The sequence below is a fragment of the Hirundo rustica genome, chromosome 2 (assembly GCF_015227805.2).
Source record: "Hirundo rustica isolate bHirRus1 chromosome 2, bHirRus1.pri.v3, whole genome shotgun sequence".
Taxonomy (NCBI): Eukaryota; Metazoa; Chordata; class Aves; order Passeriformes; family Hirundinidae; genus Hirundo; species Hirundo rustica.
In genome coordinates this window covers 6,382,855-6,396,376 of record NC_053451.1, presented here as the reverse complement: position 1 = coordinate 6,396,376, position 13,522 = coordinate 6,382,855, and the positions used below count along the sequence as shown (strand labels likewise).

The window sequence follows — 13,522 nt, the reverse complement described above, 5'->3', positions numbered from 1 at the left end:
TCCTCTCATGTATAGTGTTTCAAGCAGGGATTCTGATAGCTTTGTGGAAAAATGCCAAGAATGAGATGCTATGTGCAAACTGAAAGGAAAAAAAAAAAATTAGTTGAATGTAAGCAGGCAAAAAGATGTAGAAATAAGCATGTTGCATTTTCTTCTCTGTAGGTTTGAAAAACTTACTAAAGACCAGCTAGGAAAAAAAAAAAAAATAGAAAAAAAAAAAAAAAGGAAAAAGGAAAAAAAAAAAAACTTGTTTTACTCAAATATAGGACAGGCTGTGATTGAAAGTTACTAAAATAATTATGCTTATTCAGAAGACCTAAACTCAAGAGTTGTTGTATGTTAAGTATATTCACCTTAAAACTCCCAGTTAACTTACATTACTCCACTCTGAAGCACATTAGTTCACTGTAATGCTCTTTTTATTTCTTCACCAGAGAAATGCACTCTGCTGTCTGGAAAAAGTCTTGTTATCTCAATCTGTTCAACAGATGTTAGTCATTGTGTCTCCTCCTCCCCTCTCCTGCCCTCCCCTGATATGCAAATATGGTCTTTGACATTTATATTTCCCTAATGGGTAAATATATTTCCCTGTTTAGGGTAGATGTTGTAACTGTTTAAAAAAAAAAAAAAATCTCTGTGTTGAAGCTAGTATATCAGTTTCATAAATTTTATCAGACATCCTCCTCTTCCATGTAATTAATTCTTTACTGAGCAGGAGATTTATGTTTTGTAAGCCCCTACATTTAAAAAATGAATTTGTAGTGTACTTTAAAGCATTTTAATTTGTGCTTACTCTGTTTGCTTTTTCTTGTTATGAATAAACCCATCACCACTCAATACTAATGTAATTAACACTGGACAGAGCAGGAGGAAGCCCCTGAAGATTCCATGTATTTGCAGAGCTCACAAACTGCAAACTGACAGCCATCCAGTAAGAGACTAAATTGAGGAATCCTTCTTTTCTCAAGCACAAAGAGAGTTAAGTGGGTGTTTTTTTGTTTTTTGGGTTTTTTTCTGTTTTCTAGAAGACAGCATTATGTTAGGTACCAAATAACCTTTGTAATAATTCAGTAAATTATAAAGGAAAAGGCTTTGACTAAAATATTCTTACAGCCAAGTAAGGAATCTTGTCAGCCATTACTGACATTGATTCACTGACCTAGAAAATTACTTTAATGCACATATCAATTTACTTGCTGATTTCTTATATTACATGGATTTTAAAAAAATATTTTTTGCAAAACTGTTACTGTTGAGAGCCCTCATGGATGACATATAAAATTCACAAAAATTTTCTATACTAAATCAATTATAGAGTTATTGTAGCCTGTTAGGTTAATCTTTTCTTTTTTTAAGTTAAACTTAGCTGTACAGATATGAGGGTATTTATATGGAGCTGATTAATTTGATTCTTTGCCTTTTGAATACAGTTAATTTAACTGTGATTCTCATTTCAGATTTTAAGAGATTCTTTGTGCAAGAGGACATACCTAAATATGATTTTAAGGAAGACAAAAAAATTTCCTAAGAAAGATGCAGTTTTCTAATTGAAAGTAATTGATGAATAAAGTTATTCTGTCCGCCTGTTGGACAGAAACTAGAGTTTTTTTGTTAAAAAAAGACAAAGACTTCAGCCCAGATGACACTGAAACTAATGCTAATATTCCTTGTGGAAATTCAGAAGTCACCTCTGAATTCCTGGTTCTGCCACTGGCTTCACACTGGTGCCCCCGTCCTGTCCCTTTTTATACTTTCTGAAGAGTCAGAATTTAATTGGCTTATAAGAGAGGAATAATGAATGCCTATATCTAAAAATATGTGCCATGAATGCATAAAGAAATTTGGAAAATGGTTTTTTGGCTGAACCCTATTGTTAAACCAAATGATTACGTTTAAGAGCAGTAAAGGCAAGAATTTCAGGCAAATATGATATTTAGGTGGAAGTTTTTTATTCATAGACAACTGGAAATGACAGACTCCATGTTGAATTCTCACAAATAAAAGGGATCCAAAGGTCACAATAAAAAAAGAAATACATTCTGGAGTAAGAACTTAGAGATTTTGAATAAGAGACTGTTCCTACCACCCACTGCTGAAGTGAGGTCAAGTGATGAAAAAAAATAAGGTTTCAAAAAGCAGTTTTTGAGGACAGCTAGAGAATTCAGGAATATAATTTCCTTTAAATTACCGTAGAATCATAGAAACACAGAATGGTTTGGGCTTGAAGGAACCTTAAAGTTCATCCAGTTCTAACCCCCTGCCATGGGCAGGGATGCTTTTCTCCAGACCAGGCTGCTGAGAGCTCCATCCAGCCTGGCCTTGAACACTTCCAGGGATGGAGAACCTGTTCCATATTTTAAATTAAAATTTTAACTATTTAAATTTTTCATCTCCTAAATCCCCTTAACAGTTTCCATTGTCACAGTCTGTACGATCTGTTAGGGGCACCATACTGAATGCAACTTGCATTTAGGCATTTGTAGATTCATATTGGCAGGGAAATAGAAGACCAACATATGAATGTATCTTTTTAATTTATGTCTGTGTATCAATCTAAGGTTCAATACCACAACAGGGGGAGTTTAGGGAGCGTTTTAAAGAACCCAGGTTTGTGTTCAGCTGCACATGAGGAGCATGACGTTTGTAAATAACCCTCCTAGAGAGGACTGGAAAAAACACAATCATTATACAGCACGCTCAGCAAAGCCACGGCAGCTTTTTCCTGTCTCTGCTGCTACATGGCACACATCCAGATATCTGCTATACTAACATTTGCTCCTGGGAGGAGATGAAGAAAAAAGGGTCCATAAGGTTTCCATTGGCCTAGACAACTGAAACATCTGCTAGATTCATGGGCAGCTTGCTGGCCTAAGTCAGCAGGGAGAACTGCTGCAGATCAGCGCTGCCATATCAATGGATATTTCACAGACCACAGGGAGGAAAAAAGAAAGTCAGGAGAGTAAGTGATTTTATTTCAAGGTACACCCAAGTCTAATGCAGTTCTGAATAGAGTGATATCTAAATTGCACAAAATTGGAGCCACATCTACAACTGGGCTGCATGCAAGGCTCATTAGGGAAACAGGTACATGAAAAAAGAGCAGGATCCAATCCTTATCTTTTAATATCTGCTAACATGAACAATTCACCTGGTTCCAAGATGAATTTTGGCAAAAAGCAATCACCTGAGAAAACATTCTCCTCACTCAGAAGGTTGCACAGGAAGAAGCCTCTTCTGTCATTCTGAAATACAAGTAGTGTTGTTGGAAGGGAAAGCTTTGTCGGGACACACAGCAGAGGGGAAGAGTAACACTGGGAGAGGACAGAATGGAATACACATCCTTGTTTGGCGTAAACTGCCTTTCATTTCTGTAAGTCAAGCCTGGCTTCTGATGTCTAATAGTGTAGTCTGGCCTAAGTAATTTTGTTGTTTATAATTTGGCGCCACTTAGACTCAAAAAGGCTTCTAGAGTGGAATAAAGCAGTTCTTCTCCAGACAAATTCCTGGCCTTACTTTATTGTGTAAACCAAAAGAAGGGAGAACCCATCAAGTACAAAGTCAGTTTTAAAACAGTTGTTTTGTACTTGAACTTTCATGAGCTTAAACAGAGCTGTGATCTCCTCTGCATAAGAAAAAGAGTCAAGCATCAAAGAAGGTAGGTATCGACAGGGTGGGGTGAAATCATCAGTAGCAAAAACGTTGTGAATATACACATGAGCACAAGTGGAAAACAGTTTATTAATCATTCTGACTTTCCTTTGTGAGAATCAGTTCTGCTTTCTTCAGGGAACATTCCCAGCTGGCCAGGATGTGTGTAGGTATTGATTAGCACAAGGTCATTAAGGGAAGTGCCTGTTCAGATCAAACCATCTACACGCACTGTGTTTCCCACCTTTAAGACACGGTTTCTTTTGTGTGTTAAAACACAACTCTTCACAAGGGTTTTTATATTTATGGAAGGGATTTTTTCAAAAGTAAATGTAGCTTGTCCATATTTTGTTCCATTGACAGAATTCAAAGATTTGACTCCTGTGTATTGATCCCCATTTACTACTAGGATAGCTTTATCAGTACTATTTACAACTACAGAGTATTTCACTGAAAAACACTAATGATGTGGTAATCAGAACAGATTAGTCTCTGATCAAAATCTGTTTTTTCCACCTTTGCTTTTTTCTTCATTTACCTTTGAGGATGACATGTCACCTGAAGCAAACTGAGCAGTGAAAATGTTGGAAGTCCAGGTAGTAAAGATTTATTTAGTGTACTGGTACAACAACAGGTGATTCTTATTCAGACTTGTTTCAAACCAGAGATGGTAAGATCAGTGTTTAAATGTGTTGTTGTAGTCTAATTAAAATATACTGAAGTAAAAAGAAGTTAAATTCACAGAAACAAGCTGGGGTGTAGTAGCAATTTTATCACTGTTCCTTGTTCCCCTCTCCTGTATGGGCATATATGTACAAATATGTACAAGACATGATTACTTCTCTGGTTTTTAACAAGAATAAAGGTACTGTGTGGGAAAACGCTAAGGCAAACCCAGAACAGTTTTAATTTTCACTTTTGCTCAGCTGTTCAATACAGCGAAAAGTTCAGGCTTCCATTTAAACACAGGAGGTTCCATTTGGTGAGTGAACCCTCACAAGCAGTGCAGTTATGGTGCATTTTGGGAGGATTACTGAATGCTTTTTGAGATCACAAACATGCAAACAACAGCTCTACTTGGAGCAGATTTGTATAGCTGCCTCTTCTCTGTCTTTTGACTTCTCTTTGAATGACATTTCAGAAGTTGGTGAGACAAAGTTAAAAGTGGAAGGATTTTAAACCTTGGTTGTGATCTGCTCAGATAGAAAAAAACAGAGAACAAAAATAAATAGGTGTACAGTAAGAAAGTCCTTGCCAGGTGGGTTACCTGCATGTTGGACTTCAAATACCATAATTTGTCTTTAAGGATGAAGGAAGGAGGAAAAGGGTATTCCTGGAGAGATGCAAGTATCTTTTCTTTTATAGAACTCAATAGCAGGAAAGCCTGAGAGAATGTTTTCCAATAGATTTGAAATTTTTTGCAAATGAGAGAAAGGAAGTCATGAAAGGGATTTTAGCAAAATGAGGAGGTAAAAAATGAATCTACTGATACAGTTTTTCTTCTTTGTGTTATTACCTTTCAGTGGAATGTTTGATTTGAAAAAATAAAAACCAAAGTGTTTTGATTTTTTCTGAAGAAAAATTGTTTTCTTTTAATACTGTGTGAAAAGGTAATATTTCTAATGATATCAATCCATCTTTTCTTCTTGCCAAGAATTTCTTAATTACTTTGGAATTTCTAGTAATGTCCGTCTTCTTTATGCATTGCTTATTTTCTAAATATTTCCCCCCAGTATTAATGTTAAATGCTTTTATATATGCCCAGAATTTTTCAAACCAGGATTAAAATAGAGTAGAATTGTGGGAAAGGCTGTGGTTTGCCTTCTGAATTACTGGGAGATTAGCAAAGGTATCTTTGGTTTACGTTACAGATTAGGAATAGAAATATGGTGACTATGAGGCCCAGAAATTAAAGTGTCCAATTTCTTACTCTTCATGTTAGGACTGGATGCTGTCCTGCTTTTAGAGAAAAAGGACTTTTCCATTTGTGAAGGCACAAAGAATTGAGCATAATGCTTTAAAGTGACAAGTGACTCAAACCTCTGAGCCATATTTACAATTATGAGAACCAGAAAATTCTTCAGTTTGTTACAACTTTTGTGGGAAGATGAGATTCACTTCAATTGTGTTTGGATTTATAACTTCCTCAGGAATTCGGAGTGGTTGAAGAGAATTCCTTTCAATAAATAATAACTGAATAAAATCACTGGATACTTTTCTCCATTCACAAGCAAGTAATACCATGGTGATAGCCTGAAAAGAGTAAATAGTCACTTGTGCAAGGTTCCTAGGAAACAGCACTGCTTGTGCTTACTTTTTTTTTTTTTTTTCTCACTATTGTCTCACTCATACTTTTTATATCATTGTGGAATAATTTTTCTTCCTTCCCCCCCCCCCAATTTATATCGGGAATCTCTTTCCCTGTAATAGAGCCCAAATTAACCATATTTTGAATTATCTGTTGGTTGGGAAACATACACCTGAAACATGAAGTGAGGGAAGGAAGAAGAGGCTTCTTCCTTTTCTATTTCTGCTGTCAGACATAAATTTCATAGTCCGAAGTCAGAGGCTCTGCTGGTGCACTCTTGTCCTTTGCCTTTGCATTATTTTAGTATTGCTAAAACATTTAAAAAGGCTCAGTGACCTTGAATGCGTAGCCTGGGATTAACAGTTATTCTCTGCATTATTTCTTCTCTCTCCCCTAAACCTGTCATTGTGTAGTAAGTTTCTGCAGTGTTGTCATTAATTCCAGTGTTCCCTGCAAGAGGTTTTGTTACTGGAGTATGTGACAGTTATTAGAGGACAGAATTTTGTTTGGTTGGTTTTTTTTTTTTTTCTTTTTTAAACAATGTTTCTTCAGTGAGCAAACTATTTACAGGATATTCTCTCTGGGCATAAACTCAAAAAGTATTTACAATCCAGATATGGGACTAAATTACTGTTGTTTAACACAGCAAGTTCAGAAAGGTAAATCCATCCAGTCAAGGACTCTGTGTATCAAATAATGCTCAGGCAGGTTTTTTTGTTCTTTAAAAATGCTGTGTGAATGCAGTTTAACATGCAGGCACATTGCTTTATTTCCTTTCAGAATAAAGCAAAGCAGGTAGTTGTGCATCAAGAGTTAAACTGTCTTTTTTAATCTGTCATCAATATTTTTACCAAACTCTTAAGACTGCTCTAAAAAAAATTTAAGAATAGTAGAGGCAACAACTTGTGTGGTTTCTTCCTTCAGGATTTCCAGGACACTAACCTTTGATCTGTCATCCATGCTGACAAAATAGAGAAGCAGATGCATCCCCATTGCAAAGTCAGAAGAAGCACGCAGTTAGTTGTGCAGTAATTCAGATCTCTGTTTATGCCTGCTGAAATGCAGTTCACAACATCATTGCTCTTTAAATTAGGTAAAGACAAGCTAATAACACTTTGTCTCCTTGGAGAGATGTTTGCATTATTTCATGTATAAATTAAGCGAGAAAGCCAGGAAAGTGATTCAGTATATTAGATATTTCATCATAATGGTTTCTTTTCTTTTCCTAATGTTTTAGGTTTTTTACTAAGAAAGAAGGCCAAAATTAATGTTGTATCCCTGAAGATGCAAGCTGCTATTTGAAGTAGTAAGCTGCTTGCCATCTCACCCAAATATTTACTTTGTTTTTAGAGCCTGGTCCTGTTAAATCAATATTAAAAATCAGACTGTTTTGAAGAATTATTTGCTCAAGTTTTTTGTTTGTTGGTTGGTTGGTTGGTTGTTTTTTTTCCCCCCTCTGCTAAGCCTTTGCTTTTTTATGAGCTCTGATTTTGGCTGACACCATGCTAAAGAGGTATCAAATAAGCCCATGTCTTTGTGTTTCCATGCAAGACTGGAAAGGATAAATCTCTGCTATAGAACTGTAGACTCTACTTTTTCCCTCTTACATGCTAATAAACTTAATTTACCTCACGGGGACAATGGTCAGCCAGGCTCTCAAATGTAGAGCCAATGTGGCAGAACACTGATAATTCACTGCTGTCTCTCTCACCTCTTTTCCAGGCCATCATCTCTACCCAAAAACATTTGGGTTTTGTTGCTCTTTGATACACAGTGACCTTAACTAGGCAAAGCTTGCTGCACTGATAGTGTGAAACGCTCTTAATTTGTGACATAACTGTTTACTTTACAAAAAGAGACCTTTGCAGAAGCAAAAGTGAAGAGTGGATTCTGTTTTCTCAGTGCTCACAGCCAGCTAGTCACATTTATAATTAGCCTGGTAAATTGATTAGAAGGTATCACCTAAGCATCAAGAGGAAGTGTTGAATTTATTAAAGAGGTTTCATTGTAATTGCAAAAAGTTTAAAAAAAACCCCAACAACAAAAACAAAAAACTAGAAGCAAAGCCACAAAACCAAGCAAAAAACCTAACCCAAACATAAACAGAATAACATGAGATGAGCTCACATGATGAATGTTTACAAACCTGACTAAATAATGATAATTATTCTACATAGACGTGTCACACACTGAGATTAAAAATCAGTGTTAAATGTAAAAGCAGTTTACCCTTGATTTCTGGGTGGGAAAAAGGGGGAAAAAAAGCCTTTCTTGACAGGAAACAGCTTGTGGCTAATGAGATATGAGTATTGGTCCTCCACAAAGCATTGCAGAAACAACCTGTGGTAGACTGTCCTTAGTCATAGCTCCATCTAGTCCAGAAAGTTGAAATAATGTTGCTAGCAAAGCTTCTAAAATGATCAGAGGGGCTGGGATACAACATGATGGCGATGATGTCTTGATGCAGCTGCCTTCCTGCAGCAATATCATTGCTTGTTGTAATTTACCTTTGCATAACCTTGAAGTGTTTTTCTTTTCAGATGCAAGGGAATTATTAATGTGGACCATCAGTATTTTTTATTTTTTTTAACTCTTTATTAATGTACTCCATACAGGCAGTAAAATTGTTTGTCCTCCCTCTGGATTTGATTTTTGGAACAGACTGTAATTTTACATACTTAGTGGAGATATATATATATATGCATATATATATTTATCTGGTTGATTGACTTGACCTGTTGGTGGAGGTTAGAAATGCCATTCATTCCCAGCCATTTGTTGAGAGGAAAGCAAGTAAGCTGGATGGGTATCCCTGTCTTTAGGATGGTCAGCACCTGACTCATATTTATTATCTCAATTATACCTGTCAATCACCTCAGTTTATAGTAAAGTAGGAAATAAATTGGACTGAATTTACCTAAAAAGCTGTGTGTTCAGTGTAGTGAAATGTAGGGCTGTATAAATAGGAGCTACAGGAGGAGGACTGGAAAGGTGTCTGAGGAAAAACACCAGCCCCATGGTGAATCTTCCAGCACTCCTAAGTCTGACCCTTGGGCCAATGGACTCTTTTAAGCGTGCAAACACCAAAAACTGGCAGAAAAGTGACATCACCTTTGTATTTCTACCTTCTGTGACTGCAGCAGTAGGGCTTGCAGGTCCCGGCTGCGCCCTTCAGAAAGAAGAGGACAAATGGAAGAGGGCACAGAGAAGTGCCACGGGCTAATTAAAGGATTAGAAAAATGTGATTTCCTCAGAAAGACTTAGGAGCCTGATTTATTTAGATTATCAAAAAGAAGGTTAATGGGTGATATGATCACAGTCTTTAAGTGTCTACAAGAGAATTTGATAAGAGAGGGCTCTTCAGAGCAGGGAAAAGATTTAACAGTCAGTGGAAGGTGGGTTCTAAAGCAAGACAAATTCAGAGCAGGAATAAATTTTGTGGTTTTGTTTAGACGATGATGACTGTTGCTCTCCTAAAGAGGTTACTGAAGGGACACCTAAATTTTCTATTACTGGACTTGTTAAGTTAAGATGGAATGCCTTTTTTTTTTTTTTTTTTTTTTGTTTTGAGGACATTAACAGAAGCAAGGCCTCTCCCACAAAATATTGTCAGATGCTCAAGAACCAGAAGGAATCTTTAGTAGCATAAACCACTTCTTTGACACTTTCACTGCAGTAAAAGGGCAGGATGCTGATGCTTTCTTTAATGTTCACCTGTTTCATACAGTGCTTTATACCTTCTCCTCTCCTGTCCTTCCAGCCCTGCTTCAGTATTCCAAGCTAGATGTAAAGTAAATCCCATAAGTTTTTCTTTTCCTTTGTTTTCCCATCTCTATCACTTGATAATCATTTTTGTCTTCATTAAGATCTATTCAGTACCCATTCATTTGACTTGTTTTATACAGTTTTCTCTGTCCTGCAAAGGCTCCCTTCTTTTTACTCAGGCTCTCCGGCTACTTTCCATGTTAAATTTTCTCTCATTTTCTCTGTACCTCTTTCTCCAGTCCAAACTCCCCATGAATCTGTGTGCATCTTCTCTAGAAGCGTACAGGTTCTCTGTTGGCAGGAGATAAGAGAAATGTGTTGGTCTTATTTTTATATTCTAAATTAAGTCTTGTTTCCAAATCATCAGCAACCACTAGGTGGCCAGAGAAAAGAAAATTCTTCAGGTTATGACTTCTATAGTTTCCATTTATATGGTTGATCAGAATAATTTACTTCCTGACCAGAGATGAGTCTGTGACTTGGCAGTGGTTAACAAAGGATAGAGTGCATGTACACTGACACCTTCATGATAAGAGCTGTAATATCAGACAGAGAATACAGGGTAATTATGGGGAGATCTCCTAAACTGTGTTAATAGGGTCCTAAATCATTACAGAAGGTTCTTTATTAAACTACCTCCCATTGCAATGCTTTAATGTGACAGATTTCACTGTGCTAATCTCTGGCACAAGGTTCTGTTTAATGCTTCTTGTAGGCAAAAAGTGTTTTAGCCCACATAGCCTCCTATTCACAGCTCATACTTTAGAAGGTTATTTCTTTGGTAAGTTGCCTGTAATTTAGTGGAAGTAATAAGAGGCTGTGTGCATTTTTCTGGGTTTAAAAAAAATTCTAATTTAAATGATAAGAAATTTATGCAATATCTTGAGGTTCCTTGACACATTGGAATTGAAAGAGGAGAAATGGAAGTAAATGACAAATCTTTTCTGCCTTTTTTTTTTCCACCCTCCTTGTTTATATATTATATATTTCTCAATGTGTGGTTTTCAAGAAGCAGGGTTTGATTAATGAAGTGTCAGACACAGGGGATGTCAGGAGAATTTTGGCATTTATTATTTGCAGCATTCAAATTAGCTATGATATTTTTAGTATTCCTTATTTTTTTATTTACTATATCTGTTATCCTGTTGATAGTAAATACCCTCTTAGAGTAAATATCAGTGCATGGTAAATCTTGATCTTTAGACAGCTTTATTTGATAGTTATACAAAAATTATACTAGTTGTTCAGATCTGCATTTTGATGGAAATACTTATTTCACTGATGTGGGTGCTTTTGTTCTATGTCTAAACCCATTGGGATTGTTGTACACAGGGAAGTCTAAATCTGGCTAGAATTATGGTTTTGGCAATATCAGTAGGTCAAATAGAAGTTCAATAGTTAATCTTGTATTTAGTACTTCCTTACTCTGGTCATCCTGAAACCTGTATCCTAGATAATAGATTTTCATATTATCATTCTTTTGTACATAAGGCATAACTCAGTTTAACTTAGTTGGGAGCAAGTCTGATGAGAGCCACTAAAATAGGATGTTTTTCTGACGGTTTTATGCAGGGTTTGTGATTCTGGATTGTGTCATTAATGGATATTGTATATATTATTTCCTTGATGTGCTTATGACACGTCTATGAGCTTGTTCCCTCCTGTAGGACTGTAGAGAGGTTTTTAATTTCTGACACATCCCACTTGAGTGTCAATCTTGGCATTATACTTTTTATGCAAGCATCTCTACCTACTCTTCAGTGCGTCTTTTAATAGAATCTGTACAGAAGGAGGAGAAGAAAGAAGCATACATTTCGTTTGGAGTATTAGGTTGTCTTTCTTTTGCATTGTACCCTTAAATAAATAATATATCTCCTAGATAACAATCATATGTTCAACGATGTGTCTTGCTTATTATTGAAGATTTTTTTCTTTTGCCACCCACATTAAAAAACACTTCCATGATTTTTTTTTTTTCTGTGCTCCCTTCTAGCAGTCCTGTTTGTCAGAATGTGCTGTGCTGTTTGACAAGGGGAGTGCTATCCTCATACTACATAAACACTTTAGCTTTACCATGCCACTGGAAATGCTTGTGATTCAAGAACCTGGCTGATACTGCTCCTGCATTGTGTAGAGGAATTTGCAAATCTTCCCAGTGACTTTTCAGCAAGCACTAAATGTGATTCATAATGCCCTGGGATGGAATCACAGATGTGAAAGAGACCTACTACATCATCGCTTCCATTTTCATATGAGATCAGGTTACATTCCCCCCTTAGAGTGTGCATCAAGTGTTAGATTCACACTACATTTGTTCTCCAAAAGCTTTCCAAACCTGACACAGATAGCATCATCCTGAGAGGCCTTTAAAGTGTATAAAAAAGAAGGAGGGAGACAAAGTTGCCCCATCCCTCTGTGTTAAAAACTGTGGATTTTTGTGTTATGCTATCAGTGATGTTTTCAACAATGATTTAACTGGATTGCCTGCACTGAATTTTCTTTGGTGTGTCTGAGGAGACAATACTGCACAGTATTTCTTTGCAAGTAAATAGTTTGACTTACAGAGGGGGAAAAAAGAGGGAGAGAACCCTTATTTCTTAAGTCATCTAGCTGTTTCTCAGATCTGGGGAATATATTGTAAATGCAGTTTTTAAAAATTTATCGTACTACCTTTCTTTGGTCAGACTAGACCACATTGAATTCCGGGTCTATCATCTGTGGGAAGCTGCTGCAATAAATTCAATCCTGCAACTTAAATATTTTCTCTTTTTTTTCTCCTTTTCTCTTCCTTTCTGCATCCCTTCTCTCCCTCCTCAGGCAGCCAAGGGCAGTTCCCACTCACACAGAACGTCACAGTTGTTGAAGGGGGAACAGCAAATTTGACCTGCAGGGTCGATCAAAATGATAACACCTCCCTCCAGTGGTCAAATCCAGCTCAACAGACACTGTACTTCGATGACAAGAAAGGTAAGTTGTTCCCTGAACTTATGCTTCTTCACTGGTTTTTTTCATAAGAAAGAAATATTTAAAGCAATTTCTCTTTAATACTCTGATGTTAATGTATTTCCTATATGTTCTAGGAGTAGATGTCTTCTGTTACAATTATTATATGATTTTCAATTTTTTTTTAACTGGGATTCACTGAAATACTTTCTTGCACATTCTATTATATTTAAACTATTAAAGAAAAAGAATAGGATTTGAAAGGCTTATTGTAAGATCATTTGGAAAATATTGTTGCAGAATATCTTGGAAGAGCATTAATGAGTGGCAAGAGAAGTAGTAGCACATAAAACTTGTGACTATTTTTTATTAGTGTGTATGAGTAAACATATATTCTGTATATTTTTTACATTTATGTATATAATCCCACAATTTGTCACTCGTGAACAGCAGTCTGGTTCTTGGCGCAATGCACATTGCACTGGTAGCTGTTCTTAACAGCTAATAAAAATGCTTGGATTTTGTATCCTGATGTTTCCAATGTTTCCAAGCACAGATTTTTTTTACATTTTAGTTGAATTAGAGAAGGAAAAAAAGACTGATCCATTCCTTACAAAAATAAGGACACTGTTTTGCAGTGGTGTATATTTGCAGACATTGATCTGGACTGAAAAAACATTGCATTTTACATAATAAAGTGTTAATATAAAGATTGCAGTAGATTCTGTAAAGAAATTAAAGTCAGGAGTAATAAATTCATCACTTGGCTTTAAAAAAATGTAAAAGCTTTGGTGTTGATTTCAGTGGTACAAAAGTTCAACAGGTTTGCTTAATTCTGGTGCTTGAATTTATTTTGAA

The 13,522-nt window shown here is 36.2% G+C and overlaps 1 protein-coding gene across 5 annotated transcripts in view; it reads left to right on the top strand.

The window, feature by feature from the left end:
- The window catches only part of CADM2 (cell adhesion molecule 2), a 582,226-nt gene that overhangs the window by 398,698 nt on the left and 170,006 nt on the right, over nucleotides 1-13,522 (top strand). For all 5 annotated transcript variants that reach the window (XM_040055583.2, XM_040055580.2, XM_040055581.2 and 2 more), the window contains one exon: nucleotides 12,539-12,688. In XM_040055583.2, the coding sequence (XP_039911517.1) occupies nucleotides 12,539-12,688 (150 nt within the window). The remainder of the gene's footprint in view (nucleotides 1-12,538; nucleotides 12,689-13,522) is intronic.